This window comes from Carica papaya, chromosome 5 (genome assembly GCF_054855325.1).
Source record: "Carica papaya isolate Zhongbai chromosome 5, ASM5485532v1, whole genome shotgun sequence".
Taxonomy (NCBI): Eukaryota; Viridiplantae; Streptophyta; class Magnoliopsida; order Brassicales; family Caricaceae; genus Carica; species Carica papaya.
In genome coordinates, this window is record NC_142313.1 from 12,304,290 (window position 1) to 12,321,298 (window position 17,009).

A 17,009-nucleotide genomic window follows, 5' to 3' on the forward strand; every position below is an offset into this window, starting at 1 on the left:
TAAGGTTCCCTATGTATCGGGTCCATCCACCATTTCCCAGGATACCCAATAAACTTTTATTTATTTATATTCTCATTATCTAAACAACCACCGAAGCATACCAACGTCTCATTTTATATTCATCGATTAATTTAAACAGCGTTGAAACAAGCGAAATAGTTTAACATAACCGAATAACCAAGTAAGCAGATAACTAAATAAACAAAACAAGAGGAACCAAATAAACCAAATAATCGAGAAGACCATAAAAATTATCAATTTAAATTCACACAATATAACAGTAAGTAATTTAAGTAGTACAGGAAAATAAACAGGGCTTCATGACAAATATAAACTAACTGGTTCCGGCTCCACTAGTGATTTATAATTATTTTTAGGATTTTTTTAATTTTTTACAAAACATACAATTATCGATTATTAATCCTTAATTTATCGTACTAGAGAATAAGATGAAGGATTCTTACCCAAATGGATATTTTAAAATGTCGTCATATCTATTACACCTCCTAACGGGTCCCGAACTTCTTAAATTTTTTCTGCGGGAATCAAAATACTCATCACGTACCTAAAAATACCCCCAAAAATCCAAAATTTGTGTTGAAAATCTTTTTCGGCCAATTTTAGGGTTCCAGCATGGTAGCATCGCTGTGTTTCAATGCTGGCTCTGCTGCCCACGGTGGCAGTTCACCTCGGTTTGGTCAGTTGTGGTCGATTTTACACGTATCCCTGTAAAAAAATATGTTAGGAGGCCTCGGTTGGCTAGAAAATCAAAAGAAACCGAACCTACCAGCGGGTGGGATCTCCGGGTACGGTGGCTCCACCAGTTCTCCTTCGCAGTTGTGGTTTCTTCTTCGGATAACCCGCACAGAAAAGAACGGTGAACACAATGGTCAAAAAATTGTGTAGCATAAAACAGAAGGGGCTCATCTGAGTGGTTTTAGAATTTTGATCGCGGCGGCTCCGCTAGTCTTTGCCCAAGGTTTCTAGCTCACCCACCGTCACTTTTGCTCTGATATGGCCACTTGGAATCAAATTTTGAGTGGGAAGGAAAAAAATTTACTTTTTTGATGGTCGGTGGTGGCTTCAGTGCAGCGGCGGACGAGGATCAGCCTCCTTCTCCGACGTCTGGTTCTTCTTCTCTAATGAGGGTGGGTGCGGTTAAAGTTAGGGTTCTCTGAGATGCGATGTTTAAATATCTATTCCATGTCGATCTGGGCCATCCGTCCTAGTCGATGTAGAGTGAGGAGAGTCGTTCGATCGTTACATGTTCATGCTGTTTGTGTGGGCGAATCTGGGCCATTCATCATAATTGATCTCGTCCGTCCGATCACATCTAAAACATAAATGTATCTGAGCCATCCATTCACACGGGACGTGATTGGGATCGTCGAATCATTAGGCATGCGGATCGTTTGCGTGACACCGATGTCAGCGTGTTTTATCACACGACGTGCTCTGGTTCACCGTGGCTGCTAACTAGGCCATCTCACGTGGTTGAATTTCTCATTTTTGCATTTTAACCGTTGTTTTTAATTTTTCTTTCAAAAGCACCATCTAAACTCAAAATTTCACCATTTTTTCTCCAAACTTGCTTTTAATTTCGTCCCTAATTCTTTTTTTTTTCAAAAAAATGAATAAAATTTAATTAAAATAAATAAAATTACTTTAAAAAATATTTTTTAAAAATAAGAAAAATCATCGGAAGCCGATTTTCCAACCCAGATTTTACAACTCTCCTCCTTAAGGAATTTGGTCTATCAAATTTGTCACCCTCTCACTTAATTTAAGAGTTGGGGGGCACTAGACTCTGAAATCTGATTCTAATTCCCAAGTGACCTTTTTCCGAGTATGATTCTGCCATAGGACCTTGACAAAAAGAATTTTTCTATTGCGAAGTACTCTGCTCTTTCGGTCTACAATGCCTATTGGTACCTTATCATATGATAGATTTTCGTGGAGTGAAAGGGACTGATAGGACATGATGTGTGAGGGGTATGGATTGTACGTGCGTAGCATGGACATATGAAACACATTATGGACTCTGGATAGCTCTGAAGGTAATGATAGTCTATAGGTGGATGTACTAATCCTGTTTAAGATTTCAAATGGCCTAGTGAACCGTGGATTTAATTTCTCCCTCTTACCAAACCTACCGATTCCCTTGAAAGAGGTGACGTTAAGAAACACTCGATCGCCTTTCTAAAATTCTAAATTCCTCATCCAGGTGTCTGCATAACTCTTATGTCTACTTTGAGCGGTCTAGATGTTCTTTGTTATTTTAACTATCTTAGTTGTAGTATTCTCTACAAGATTCAGGCCAAATAATTTCCTATCACCCATCTCTTCCCAATAGATCGCCGGCCTATAGGGGTGGCTATATAATGCCTCATATGGGGATTTGCCGATGCTTGCTTGATAACAATTATTGTAAGCAAACTCTATCAAAGTTAGATGATCATCCCCAATGACCCCTAAAGTCTAGAACATAAATTCGAAGCATATCCTCTATGGTACGAATCGTCTTCTCTAATTGTCCATAAGGCTAAAAGTGGAATGCGGTGCTAAGGAACAGTTTCGTTCCTATGGCTTGATAAAAATTAGACCAAAATCAAAAAGTAAACCTAGGATCTCTGTCAGATACTAATGTCACTAGGACTTCATATAACTTGACTATCTCTTAGATATAGATTCTTGCTAGCTTGTTAAGGGGTCGGTCATCTTGATAGCCAAGAAGTGTGAGGACTTGGCGAGCCAATCGATAATTATCCAAATAACATCATGTCTTGAGCATGTTTTAGGCAACCTTGTCACGAAATCTATTGTGACATATTCTCACTTCCACTATGGGATCGATAATGGCTGAAGTAGCCCACCTGAGCATTGATGCTCTACCTTAAACTGTTGACATATAAGACACTTGGAGATCGATTATCTCTATTTTCATCTTGCTTCACTAAAACTGAAGTTGCATACTTTGAGACATTTTGGTACTTCTGGGATATATGACAAACTTTGAGATATGAGCCACTGTCATTATGTCCATTTTCAGTTCATTGTCATCTGGAACACATACGATGTCCTAAAATCTGAGCAACTAATCGGTAGAGACTCGAAATTCTTGATTTACTCCCTATTCTACATCCTTCTTGAGCTATTATGGTGGAATTGTTAAATTGGGCTTCTTTTATTCTCTGGATTAATTCGGTTGGACTATTACATGAGCTAGGCATGTAACTCTTTTCAAGTCTTCAAGCCATATTTGCTGTGCAGCCACTATTACCTTGCATTCAGAAACAATTAGATGAGTCAGCATACCTGTATTTTTTCTGTTAAGCGCGTCAGCTACCACATTGCTCTTTTTCGGGTGATACAAAATCTTACAATTGTAGTTCTTGAGGAGATCTATCAACGCCTCTGATACATATTGAGATCTTTTTGAGTGAATATATGCTTCAAACTCTTATGGTCTGTGTGAATCTCAAAAGTCTCATCATACAAGTAGTAGCACCAATTCTTCAAGGCGTGGGTAATGGTGGTCAATTCCAAGTCTTGAGTAGGGTAATTCTTTTCTTGACTTTTTAACTGCTTGGACTCATAGGCTATGACATTTTCATGCTGCATCATAACACAACTCAATCCCAGATAGGAGGGATCACTATACACTCTGTATTCACTCATTCCACTCAGTATAGCAAAAATGAGTGCAGTAGCCAACTGCTTCTTAAGTTCGGTAAAACTCCTTTCGCAGTTCGTTTTTCATCCAAACTTAATGTTCTTCTTTGTGAGTCGGGTCAAAGAAGTGGTTAGGCTAAAAAATTCTTCTATAAACCTGCGGTAATCTGTCATTCCCAGAAAGTTATGAATCTCCTTAACTAAAGTCAATTTCTCCCAACTAAGTACTGCTTCAACTTTTGTGGAGTTCACTGATATTTCATCCTTTGATCTGATGTGCCTTAGAAAGGTAGTCTCCTCGAGGCAGAACCCACACTTATTCCATTTTGCATACAACTTTTCCTGAGAACCTGTAAAACCTAAATCAGGTGGTGAACGTGTCCCTCTTTGCTCTTTAAATATATCAGGATATCATTGATAAATACAATGACAAACTGATCTAATAATTGTCTAAAAATCCTATTCATCATGTCCATAAATATAGTCGGTGCATTAGTTAACCCAAAAGGTATGACTAGGAACTCATAGTGTCTGCACCGGATTTTGAAAGCTGTTAGAAATGTCCTCTGCCTTGATCTTTACTTAGTGATAAATTGAACACAAGTCTATCTTGAAGAAAACCTATGCACCCTATAACTGGTCAAAAAGGTCATCAATTCTGGAGAGAGGGTACTTGTTCTTGACTGTAACTCTGTTCAATCCTCTGTAGTCGATACATAATCTCAGGGTCTCATCCTTTTGCTTTGCAAACGTGACCCCAGCACCCTAAGAAGATACATTGTGGCAGATGAACATAATATCCTACAATTTTTTGATATGTTTCTTCAGCTCTTCCATCTCTACACTACTCATGCGGTAAGCGACAACTGAGATAGGTTGGGTGTCAGGTTGAAGGTTTATGGTGAACTCAATTTTTCTGTCTGCTGGCAGTCTGAGTAGTTCATTAAAGAACACATCCAAGAATTTTCAAACCATGGAGATCTCTTGAATACAAACTACTTTCTTAAGTTTACCCTGTATCACGTCTGGGTTGGCCTCAGCATCCTACTGGGTGAGGTTGTAAGCTTTGCTCTGGATAAGAGGTTTGACCTAATTTTGATTTTCACGGGCACTCTCTTGCGTAGTGTTGGACACTCTCACAGATGCGGCATGTATTGTTGAGACGATAATAGAGTCGATCCCTATGATCTTTACCACAGTTCTGGCAAGTTCTACCACGTCCTGTTGAGGAAAAATCGAATTATGTTAGGGGGGACCAGGTGACCTTGTGGTGGCACCAGATTGTATGGTGGGGCACTGGATTGTATTGTGGCAGCGTCAGATGATACAGTGGAGGAACAGGGTTATATCGAGGTAGCACTGGATCCTTTTGTTGTAGGGGTGACTCATACTATGGCAGTGGTGGAGGGTCAAAAAACTCTCTTCTCTCTTCCCTAACCTGTTGGGCAGAGATGAGTCTCTCTAAGATCTCGAAGAGCCGATCAACATCCATTCGAAGCAACCCATCTTGGGCTGCTCTGTTCAGTAGGGGCCCTCCCTTCCTCATGTTCTTGTACCTATTTTACACAATGAAGGGTTTAGAGTTGGGTTATATTTGAATGATTCAAATCTTCATGTAAGGAATGGTTCTAAGAAACGCGGCTCTCATACCAAGTATAAAGGTCCGATACCTTAAAGAAAATGAATTTATAATTTAAATGCGGAAGCGAATAATAGAGTTAGGGTTTACATTTCTCACATAGTAAATTACATTACCCAATAGGGATACAGAAATATCCCTACTATAGCAGCTCGTAAAAAGTAGTAAATAGATGACTTAAAATAAATAGATAAGTATCTTAGGGGTTAGCCTCCACTAGGTCTTGAAGGGGTCTGGGAGGTAAACTACTCACAACTTTCTTACTGATCGGGATTTGGATATGTGTCCTCTTAATATGAAATGGTTAATAGAATAGTGAGCTATACTAGCCCAATAAGAATATCACGTCAATCACTGATATGAAAAATAAAAGTTAGTAAAAATTATAAAACAACTAATGGAACCCTTAATTTAAGTAAATATATTTAAATCTAAAACATTTTATTCCATACTTATCGTTACAAGTTTACATGAAATCAACCTATGAAGACAAATAACCAAGTAACGTGTTATTTTCATGCATAAGTACTTACCGTCCAGTATGAGGGTGAACCATATCTCCTAAAATCCTTTTGGTATGCGACTTCTCAACCCTGTCTAACTGAGGTAATATCCACGGTAGGGTTCTTTATGTACCAGGTTCGTCCATCATTTCTTAGGATGCCTAGTAAACTTTTATTTATTTAGATTCTCATCATCCAACCAACCACCAACGCGTACCAACGTCTCATTTTATATTCACCGATTAATTTAAACGATATTTAAGCAAGTGATATAATTTAACATAACTGAATGACCAGATAACCAAATAACAATGCAGGAGGAACCAAATAAACCACATAATCGAGAAGACCATAAAAACTATCTATTTAAATATGTACAATATAATAGTAAGCAATTTAGGCCATACAGAAAAATAAACAGGGAATCAGGACAAATATGAACTAACTGGTTCTGCCTCCACTAGAGACCTGTAATTATTTTTAAGATTTTTCTAATTTTTCAAAAAATACACTATTATCGATTATTAATCCTCAATTTACTATAACAGAGAATAGGGTAAAGGATCGTTATCCGAATGAGTGTTTCGAAATGTCGTACTATTTACTACACATCCTAACAGGTCTCGAGTTTTTAAAATTTTTTTGTGGGAATCAAAATACTCGTTATGTACCTAAAAATACTCAAAAAACCTAAAATGAGTGTTGAAAACCTTAATTGGCCAATTTTAGGATTCTTGCCCTGGCTCCGCCGCCCACGGCAGCGGTTCGTCTCAAATTGACCAGTTTTGGCTAGTTTTACACGTATTCCTATGAAAAAATACGTTAAGGGGCCTCAGTTGGCTAAAAAATTAAAAAAAAACCGAATATACCAGCGGGTGGGGTCTCCGGGTGTGGCGGCTCTGCTGGTTCTCCTTCGCGGCTGGGGTTTCTTCTTCGGCTAACTTGCACAGAAAAGGACGGTGAACACAATAGTTGAAAAATTGTATAAAACGGGAAACGAGAAGGGGCTTATGGAAGGGGTTTTAGGATTTTGGCTACGGCAGCTCCTTCAAGCTTTGCCCATATTTTCTGGCTCACCGGCCATCTCTTTGTTTCGATATGATCATAGGGAGACTCAGAATTGAATTTTGAATCAGAAAGAGAAAATTTTACCTTTTTAGGTGGTCGGCGATGGCTCCGGTGCGGCGGCGGCTGGGGATCGGCCTCCTTTTCTGGCGTTTGGTTCTTCTCCTCTAGCGAGGGCAGGTGCGGCTAGGGTTAGGATTCCCTGAGATGCGACGTTTAAATACCCATCCAGTGTCGATCTGGGCCGTCCGAACGTGTCGATGTGGAGTGAGTAGAGTCGTCCGATCGTTGCTTATTTAGGCCGATTGTATAGGCGAATCTGAGCCATTCATTGCGATTGATCTCGTCAGTCCGATTGCGTCTATAGAGGGAATGAATCTAAGCCATTCATGCGCGGGGGACGTGATTGGGACCGTCGAATCGTCAAGCACGTGGATCACTTGCGTGGTGCCGATGTCAGCGTGTTTTGTCACGCGGCATACTCTGGTTTGCCATGGCTACTGACTGAGCCGTTCTACGTGGCCAAATTTTCTATTTTTTTTTTATTTTAACCCCCTATTTTTAATTTTTCTTTTAAAAGTACCCCCCAAACTCAAACACCGTTTTTTCTCAAAATTGCTTTTAATTTCGTTCCTAATTTATTTTTCTCAAAACATTCAATAAAATTAAATTAAAACAAATAAAATTGCTTTAAAAAATATTTAAAAAAAAAAAAATCATTTCGGGCCGATTTTCGAGCCCAAGTATTACATTAATATTTTATTATATATAAATTTTAAAAATAATAAAAAATGTTATTAATAACTATTTGCTATAGGATATCGCCAAAATGATACTGCATATATATGTTCTAAAGTATATATATATATATCAACAATCAATCAAAACAAGTAAATAAAAATATTTATGAATTTTCTAACATCCCTCCTCAAAATGGAGAGTAGACTTTTATACTCTCATCCTGGCTATATGTTGATTCAGAAGACTATTAGGAGTGCCTTGGTGAAGATGTTGATAATTTATTTGTTGTTCACATATATAATAATTATACTTCTATCCTGAATCTTTTTACATATCAGATGATAATCTACCTCAATATATTTGGTCATTTCATAAAATACTAGATTGACTAATATATGTATTGCAGGCTTACAATTACAATATTGCACAACTACTTCTATATAGTCTATTCCCAAAGCATTCAGGAGGTACCTTATCTATTTCAATTCATAATATATACTAGTTATAGTCATGTATTTTATTTGATCAGAAGTTTGGAAATTGTTTCTTGTTTCTTAGACTTCCAACATATTAAAGAAAAACCCCAAAAAATGCAGTATCTTGTGACTGATCTTCTAGTGTCCTAACATCCTCCTCATACACTATTTTTATATATATTTAATTTCAAAGTAGATGAGCTTAAATAGAACAACCCTTGTCTAAGGGGTACCTTTGATGTATCTCAACACCTTGTAGGCTAGAGTTAGATGCTATTCTAACATAAACTAACTTAGAAGTTGGATAAAGTAAGCAATGTTCGATCTCGTAAAAGTTAAACATATGAGTTTTCCAATCCGTCTTCTATATCTAGATGAATGAGACATAGCCTGGTCAAAATCAAAACACAAATCTTTTCAATTGATAAATTTGACTAACTCAATAGTTTATCCTATTTGACATAACATTTAACAATAAAGACACTAAAGACAATAATAAGATACCATAATTGTTTCATTCAAATCTTGTATTTTTTAATCGAATAACATCAGCATGGCACCCAAACCTTATTCTTGAATTCTCAAACTCAAATATTACTTGACACTATACTAAATAATAATTAATAGAATAGTATGACCAATTGTTTTCCAAGACATTTAATAAGAAATATCCTAATTACATTAATTTAAGTATTTATATAATTCTCGTTAATTAAGCAAAAAAGTATTAAAAAAATCCAAGAACAATATTAGAATGATTTCAAATAATCATATCCTAATAAGAGTTAAAACATTGATAATCACTTTCATATGTCTAGACAATAATAAAATGATAAGTATTTCACCAACATTGAAAAAAATCTTACTTAAGAACTCCATAACCCATAAATTGGAAATAGCACATATAATTATAATGCCACCAAAACCAGCTCTAGTGGCTAATGCCATGAATTCATCCTGTGTTCGCTCTTTGCCTCATGGGTTTTGAGTCATCATTAGTACATCACTTTTGCATGTGTTTTTCACTTCAATAGTAGTCTCTAGCATGATTGGAAGAATTGAGTCCATGATAATTACTTTTCCATCATTTGGTATGGCATTATAACAATTCTTTAATAACTTCAAGCAATGTTCATCGCTCTAATCATGAAGAATCCACTGCATTAATACATATATATATATATATATATACATGTATATAATACTCATTAACTTCAAATTTTGTTACAAGTATCCCATAACTAATTATCACACCCTTAGTTATTACTTAATTAAATTCTTAACAATCAAGATCACCAAAACATTAACTATTGGTATGCTCACCTTCATGAAAATGGCATCTCCTCTTGGAACAGTTGTAAACATGTCTCCGCCAACATGTTCTATACCTGTAACATATATTATTTTATTTAATAGAATACTTAATTAATTACCTTGAACTATTTTTCATTAAACTACCTCTATTATAATAATTCAAGACACAAATGCAAGTGACTCTCAAGGTTTGTTTGGGAGGAAGAAGAAGAAAGAAGAAAAAAGGGAATAGAAATAGTAATTTAGTAAAATAATTGGTTTATCCTTTAAGTAATTTACATTCGATATGTTTAACTCCAACTAATCATATTTTTAGGACTACATAACCATTTAAAAAAGTCTATGAAGTAATTATATAAAACCACAAGTTCAACTTCAACATAACTCATCACACAAAAGTGCTAGCTGTTGATATATTTGAAGTCCTTAAAAAATAAAGATACAGTATGTGTTCTTTATCGAAAATTCAATATTACAAAATATTGACAAACATCCTAATAAAAAAATATATTAGCAACATACCAGGATAGGTTGGAGCATCTTGAACAACATGAGGTAGATTGAAGTTAATCCCCTTGATATGCGAGTATTTAGAGATGATGGCATTTAATGCAACTCCTAATCCCCCTCCAACATCAACCAATTGTTTAAGTTCCTCAAAACCCTTATAATGTTGAAGGACTTTGTTCATGAAGATGATTGTGTGGTTAATCATTGCAACATTGAAAACCACATTGAATCTAGGGTCAAATCTTGGGTACTCAAAAGCATGCATTCCATGTGCCCTCTCAAATGGACTTCCTCCTCCTTCCAGAACAGTATTTTTTAGTTGGGACCTATATGTAAGTTAGTTGCATATTTTTAGCAATTTATAACAATGAAGTATGGATATCATACTCAACCACTAATCCTTGACCTTTTTAATGCAAAAAAAATAATAATAATATCAAATATATTATGTTACATTTAGTCAAATGTTGTATTCTCTATAACATGAATATGAACACAATTAATGGAGAGAAAAAGAGTTATAGGAAATTAATTATATTTGAATCTGGTGTAATTTAAACTAAGTACATTTATAATTGATTTATTATAAATGAAAAAATAAATCCACCATTATAGAATCTAGTATAAGATTAAAATTGGCTTAGATATAAATAAAAAATGAATATTTTGATTAAATTGTACATATTAATTAATTTAAACCTACAAATATGGTGAGAGTAAAGTATTATTAAACTAAACAAGATATCAATCAAAGTACATATAATGTTTGAAAAATAAATTGTGTCATCAAGTAAAATTTTTTGACACACAATGTCGAAAGAGAAAAGATATGATGATGATTCATTAGGCCATGACTAACACCAAAAATTGACACTCTTGTTCCCAATAGTGAAGACAAAAGGTAAACGTGAATGTTGGGTAATTAGTCATGATGATGTATAACATCTTAAGATTATAAATACAGTATGAGAATGAGATAAAACAATAGATAGGGAAATAAGCAAAACTAAAGAAAAAATCAATATCTTAAATGTTATAGGTACATATAGTTTGTGATATGTATATGTTTGTAACATCATATGCGTGAATCTATTCTATTATGTAACGAGGTGCATTTGTCATTAACATAAGTGACTAGAATTAAAGATTAAAAAAAAAAACTCTATAACTTAGGCAAAAGCCCTAAAGAAGCAATGTAACACATAAAAATTAGCCTAAACAATGGCTAAGACATCCTCTTTTAAAATAAAATTTTGTGGAAACTTTTTGCATGATGACCAAGGATGAGTTTTTAATTCTATGGTTGTAAACCTTTTTAATTAGATCATTAACATGAGAAATATGTTCGACAAAAGGCATCTATCATTAGTGGGAAGCACTTTTAACAACACCATCTACATTACTTGTGTCCCTTTGGTTTCATACCATTTTTACAAGGCAACCAAGGATAATTTTTTTATTCTACCATTGTAAACCTTTCTAATTAGATTAGTAGCATGAGACACATGTACGAAAAAAACTATCTATTACTAAGTGGGAAACACTTTTAACAATGCCACCTATATTATTTACTATCTTTTGATTTTGCACCATTTTGTCATAATTAACGATACTAGTTGACGAGAGTAATATTTGAATTCGACGAAAAGGCTTTTTCAAAGTTTTTTGGGTATCTTAATTAGTTTTGATTTCTATTTTGTAAATTTATAACTATTTGATTTTTTTTTTAGGAAATTTGATAATATATAAACTCCTTTTACATGATGGGTATTCATATTTTGTTGGATGAATTCAAAATTTTACCAATTTTACCATGTAGAATGAACTTTGATTCAAGAAAAAATATTTTAGAATAGTAATCAAAATTCTTATTTGGTTTAGGATTATGGTCAGGATTAATAACTTGTAGATTTTCATATTCAAAGAGTTTATAAAGAAAATTTTAGTGTTAAAGAGTTATTAGCTTAGCTTAAGGGTGGTAGAGTACATGTTTGTGAGAAAAAAAACAATAGAGAAGTGAGATAAAAAACTATAAATTTTAATTTGTAACGTGTACTTTAATATTTTTATATGGACTTTTAGCATTATGATCTATTTAAATCATAAAATAGATGTCTAAATAAATTATGATGTGACCACATAAACGCCAAATTTAAAACAGATATATTCAAACTAATAAAACTGAAAAAATCAATTAAATAATTAATCAGTTAAAAAACTGAAAAATAACTTTTTTAATTAGTTTGGTTCCAGTTTCTGGATTTGGCAGCCGAAATTGATTGATTAATTGAACTCTCTTATCTTTAATATATACATATAATAATTAAATAAAAATATATGAAAAATCTAACCTAATCTGATCACATACTTTCCCATTCTCTGTCTCAACTTCTCCATTTTCCCTTGCCCCAATGTGTATGTCATTCTACCCTTCATCCTCCTCCAATTTGGTCTCTCTCCTGTGCTCTATGTAGCCAGCAAAGCAAGTAAATCCTAACAAACGGCCTCCCTCACTGTAAATCTCTCCTTTCCTTATTTATTTCTTTTACATCATATGCTCTTATCATTGTCGACCACCACCCCTCCAATACACCATGATTATCTTTTTATACCACTAAAAATTCTAATATCATTATAAAATAATAAAAATGCGAGACATTTTTTTTTTCTTCAAATGTGTGATTTTTTTGGATTTGGATTTAAAAATTAAAGAGGAATAGAAATTAAGATGGATTAAAAAGTTGAAAACCAAAAAAGAAAATGTATTAATGTCAAAAGACATTTAAAATCCATTAAAGAGATATTGAATAGGAAGAGGGAAAGGCATTAAGAATCTTTTCTCACCCTTTTTATACAAAGGTTTGGCTTGAAAATTTAAGAAGAGACATTTAAATTTGCAAGATATTACAACTATACTGTAAAGAGCATTAAAACTCTGGCAATTAGCTGATCTGACCAAATAAATTTCTTACAATTCAGTCTCCATCTTTTTAGCTATTAGAGTTGATTTGGTTAACTTATTTTTTTTAAAGAGGTAAAAGGAGTTTATAAAAAAGAAGAAGGAAGGAGCGGGGGAGGGTTTAGAAGTTTTTACCGGGTCATAAAAAGAAATGTAAAGATGGATAACCTTTGGCATGGATAAAAATGAAGGAGTTCTCCTCAACCACACAATTTTTTATTGTGCCGTAAGACATTCTAATAATTTTACGTAACGAATTATGCTATATAAATATTAATATAACTTGTTAACGTTAAGGTGCGTTATAATAATTTTATTATTTTACTATACTGTATAATGATTCAATAATTAAAATGAAGAAATCCTTGGTCTACATAATAAATTCAGAAGATAATTAATTATTTCAATCAGAATTGAGCATCATTAATATATTATTAATTCAGAACAATATTTTAAATGAGTAAAAAGTACTAACATCATTGTTTATAATTTTATTGTTATCCTTGACAAATAAATACATGGAAGACTAGACTAGACTAGACTAACAAATGTTGTATAAATAGTAATTAAACTATTTGCACAATAAAATACCACACCCACGATGTCAAAACACATTTAAATATTTAGAGAGAATTTTGAGTTATTTAAACACATTTATAATTATCATGTTAAATGAGTTTTATTTTTAATGATTCAAATTCATACCAACTTAAACATATATCTGCTTAAATGCATATTTAAAGATGTGATTAATTTATACGAATGCACTACGAATTCAATGGTTAAAAACTTTAATAAATTTGTAAGTTGATTAGTAGAGAAAGAGCAAGAAGAACATAGCTAATAAAACATACCAACTTTTCATGAAAACAGACATCTTGAATCAAGTTCAGTATTAGCGCTAACGAAAAGTCATTTTCGTTCAGCACAAAATATTTAGACATAACATTCAAACTGTACAACCTCTCTCTGCCCAACCAGACAGCAATCCACCATGCCGTGGCCAGTCAGTAACTTTAAAATTCGGTCTAACATGACCGCTGCATTAGAATTTTTACAATTGAACATCCAATCAGCAATCTGAAAAGTTAAGAGTTTGTCGATATTGTTGTTCGCTTTGGATAATATCTCAAAAATTCCAAGCTCTATTGCGGATTGCGTGGTCATTGGCAGCACCAAATCCATTGCAGATGAGTAAGCTTCTAATTCTTGCTTTTCTTTGTCCATGTTTTTCTGTGTTTCTACAAATTATGTAGGCATCAATTAACTTTAGCTTTTTCTCACTCTTGATGGGTATTTGTAGGTGAAGGTTGACGTCCACAATAAATTAAAATTAAATAGATCAAAATATATTTGATATAGGAATATTAAAGTAGATTTTGAAATAAATAATTTATATCCAATTATTGTCTTTGAAAATGACATCGTATTATAAAAGTAGATATATACAGAGTCATACTCCATAAAAGAAAGATATGGCTATATCTATTCTCTTATTTCAATGAGAAAGAGCCAGAGAGCATTTTACCTAAACAAATAATATTAATTAAAATTTAATATAAATTGAAAAATATATTAACGTTGATAATGAATTTGGAGTAGATTTCTGAATACATATTCTAAATATAAATATTATTTTTAATAATAAAAAAGTAACTACATTAATTATATAATCCTTACTTAGCACTCATAAAAAGCATATTTTCATCCATAACATAAATATTGTTGTATCTTTTTTATATAAGATTTAAGCAAATGTTGAATTTGCAAATTGACAGTATCTATATGTTTTTTAATAAAATAGTTTATAGCATATGAAATGTGGCGACAACATTAAAGACGATGAGATGTTTCACCAACCCCTCAAAATATTCTTCACCACATCCGATAACTTTTATTTTAAAAAAAAATTAAAATTCATTAAAACAATTCGAATGTGTGGGAACACGTTTTTTTATAATTGTCCACTTCTTGATTGGCAATAATCATAAATAAATTATTACGCTAATTACACTTACCTATTAAATTATGAATTATGCAAAATTTATTTATTATATATATTTTTAAAAAAAATAATATTACAATTTTATTAATAACTATTGACCGTAGGACATAGTCAAAACAGTATTGCACATATTATATATATATATGTAAACAATCAATCAAAATAAATAAAATAAAAATATTTGTGATGTTTTAACTTCATCAGCATCCCTTTTTAGTTGTAAATAAATGGACGGCTGTTGGACTTTTTTTGAAATATAGGTTTAATACGGGTTTCAATATACTTATCGATCTATCGATTTAATTAGATTGTTTAAAAATAATCAAATATATTTAAACAGTATTAAATCTTAATGTATCGGGTTTAAATATATACTTATAATATGTAAATATTATTTTTATAATATTTTCGTTTTATAATTGACAAAATAAAAATTACAAAAGTTTGTCGATATAAATGATAATTATAGTCTCCGAATCACAGGTTCGCCATTTTATTTTTTTAAAATCTCGTCACTATAAAAAAACTAACTTTAAGATATCGTATTAATTCAAAAAATTCTACCGCATTATGCCAACTATTTTTTTACTATGGATTCAAGTACACTTCCACTTACATTTCTCATTGATTCAATACGAGATTGTGTTTTAAAATTTATAGATCTATTGATTTGAAATGCATTTTTATTTTAACAAAAATATCTTGCAATTATTGTTAATGTAGCCGTTGGGAAGAGCAAGACATAACGTCTTTCTCGTCACCATTAAGGGTGGTATTTTTCCTTAATAGGATTACGAGTGAAAATATTGATATTTCTTAGTTATTATTTAGATAGTTTTTTTACAACATGATATAATTTTTTTTATTTTATTTACTTGTTCATTGTGTGCAAGAGAATGCCTCAAGGTTGTTCACAATCCTAATCTACAGAGATTTGCAAGAGAAAACAAAGAATAAACAAAATAAAATGTAAGGAAGATAAGAGAGCAAGAATGTGAAGAAGATGACTCTAAGAGAAACCCTAATATAGTTTTCGAAAATATCTCATTCAAGACAATTTAAATTGAAAAAAAAACAAAGGTTTTTATACCTAGGTTAAATGATGTGGACGTACATTTTTATATAGTACATTAAAACTCATTTTGACCTAATAAATACCTTGTTTTAACCTAATATATACGTAGATGAATACATACATAAGATTGTGAACACATGCTTTGATAAGAACCCACGATATTTCAAGTGAGGAAAACGTGGAAAGCATACCACTGTTGAAGTAGTCAACAAAAATATCTTAATAATCCAGTATCTCCATTATTCTCATTAACTAATGTACCCCATTATCCCCATTATTCCATTTTCTCATTTTCGAATTATGTTCCATAATTGTAAGAAGTAGCTAGTAAGAAATCATATATTTAAACCTGCAAGTATCAGTAATAAAATCAAGTTGAAATTTGCAATTAAATATGCGGTTCTTTTTGCACCCAAAACAAAAAATGTTATTTTGCTATGATCGGGACCTAATGTTGGTATCATAGCCTTCCACTAATGGCATCTAATAAAGAACGAATAGAAAATCTAGAACTCAGTTTGGGTGGACTCCAAGACACTATAAGCCGCATGAAGATCTGAGTTGTAAACAAGTTTCGGCAAATTGAGGAAAACCTCCAAAGGTTGACGGATAGCTTGGTGTCTAACCGAGAAGGATCGAATAGTAGCTTTTCGAGACAAAACGATCAGACACGCATCCAAAACAGAGAAGATGAAACAGATAGAATAGAGAATGGTCGGCCACCGTTCTACTGGAAGTTAGTAAACTTGAATTTCCAACCTATGATGGAGATGATCCCACTGAGTGGTTCAATAGAGTTGAGAAATTTTTTGAGTACCATGGAACGACCAACAAAAATAAAGTAAGCTTAGTCGCCTACCACCTTGAGAAAGAAGCAAATCAATGGTGGTAGTGGCTGAAGCGTGCCTACAAGAAATGAGGGAGACAGCTCACCTGTGCTGAGTTTGAAGCAGAACTTTAAACCCGTTTTAGGTCAACAGAGGCAGAAAACTTTGATGAGGCTTTATCTAAAATTAAATAGGTTGGCCTATTAAGAGAGTACCAAAGAAG

The 17,009-nt window shown here is 33.0% G+C and overlaps 1 protein-coding gene across 1 annotated transcript; it reads right to left on the bottom strand.

Moving 5' to 3' along the window:
- Positions 1 to 8,864: 8,864 nt before the first annotated feature.
- LOC110814159 (cathecol O-methyltransferase 1-like) lies at positions 8,865 to 14,156 on the bottom strand. Its single transcript, XM_088220488.1, is given in 6 exon segments — positions 8,865 to 9,236; positions 9,420 to 9,484; positions 9,933 to 10,246; positions 13,734 to 13,753; positions 13,755 to 13,857; positions 13,859 to 14,156. Coding segments are annotated over 6 exon segments (1,122 nt in total). The 5' UTR covers positions 14,107 to 14,156.
- Positions 14,157 to 17,009: the final 2,853 nt, after the last annotated feature.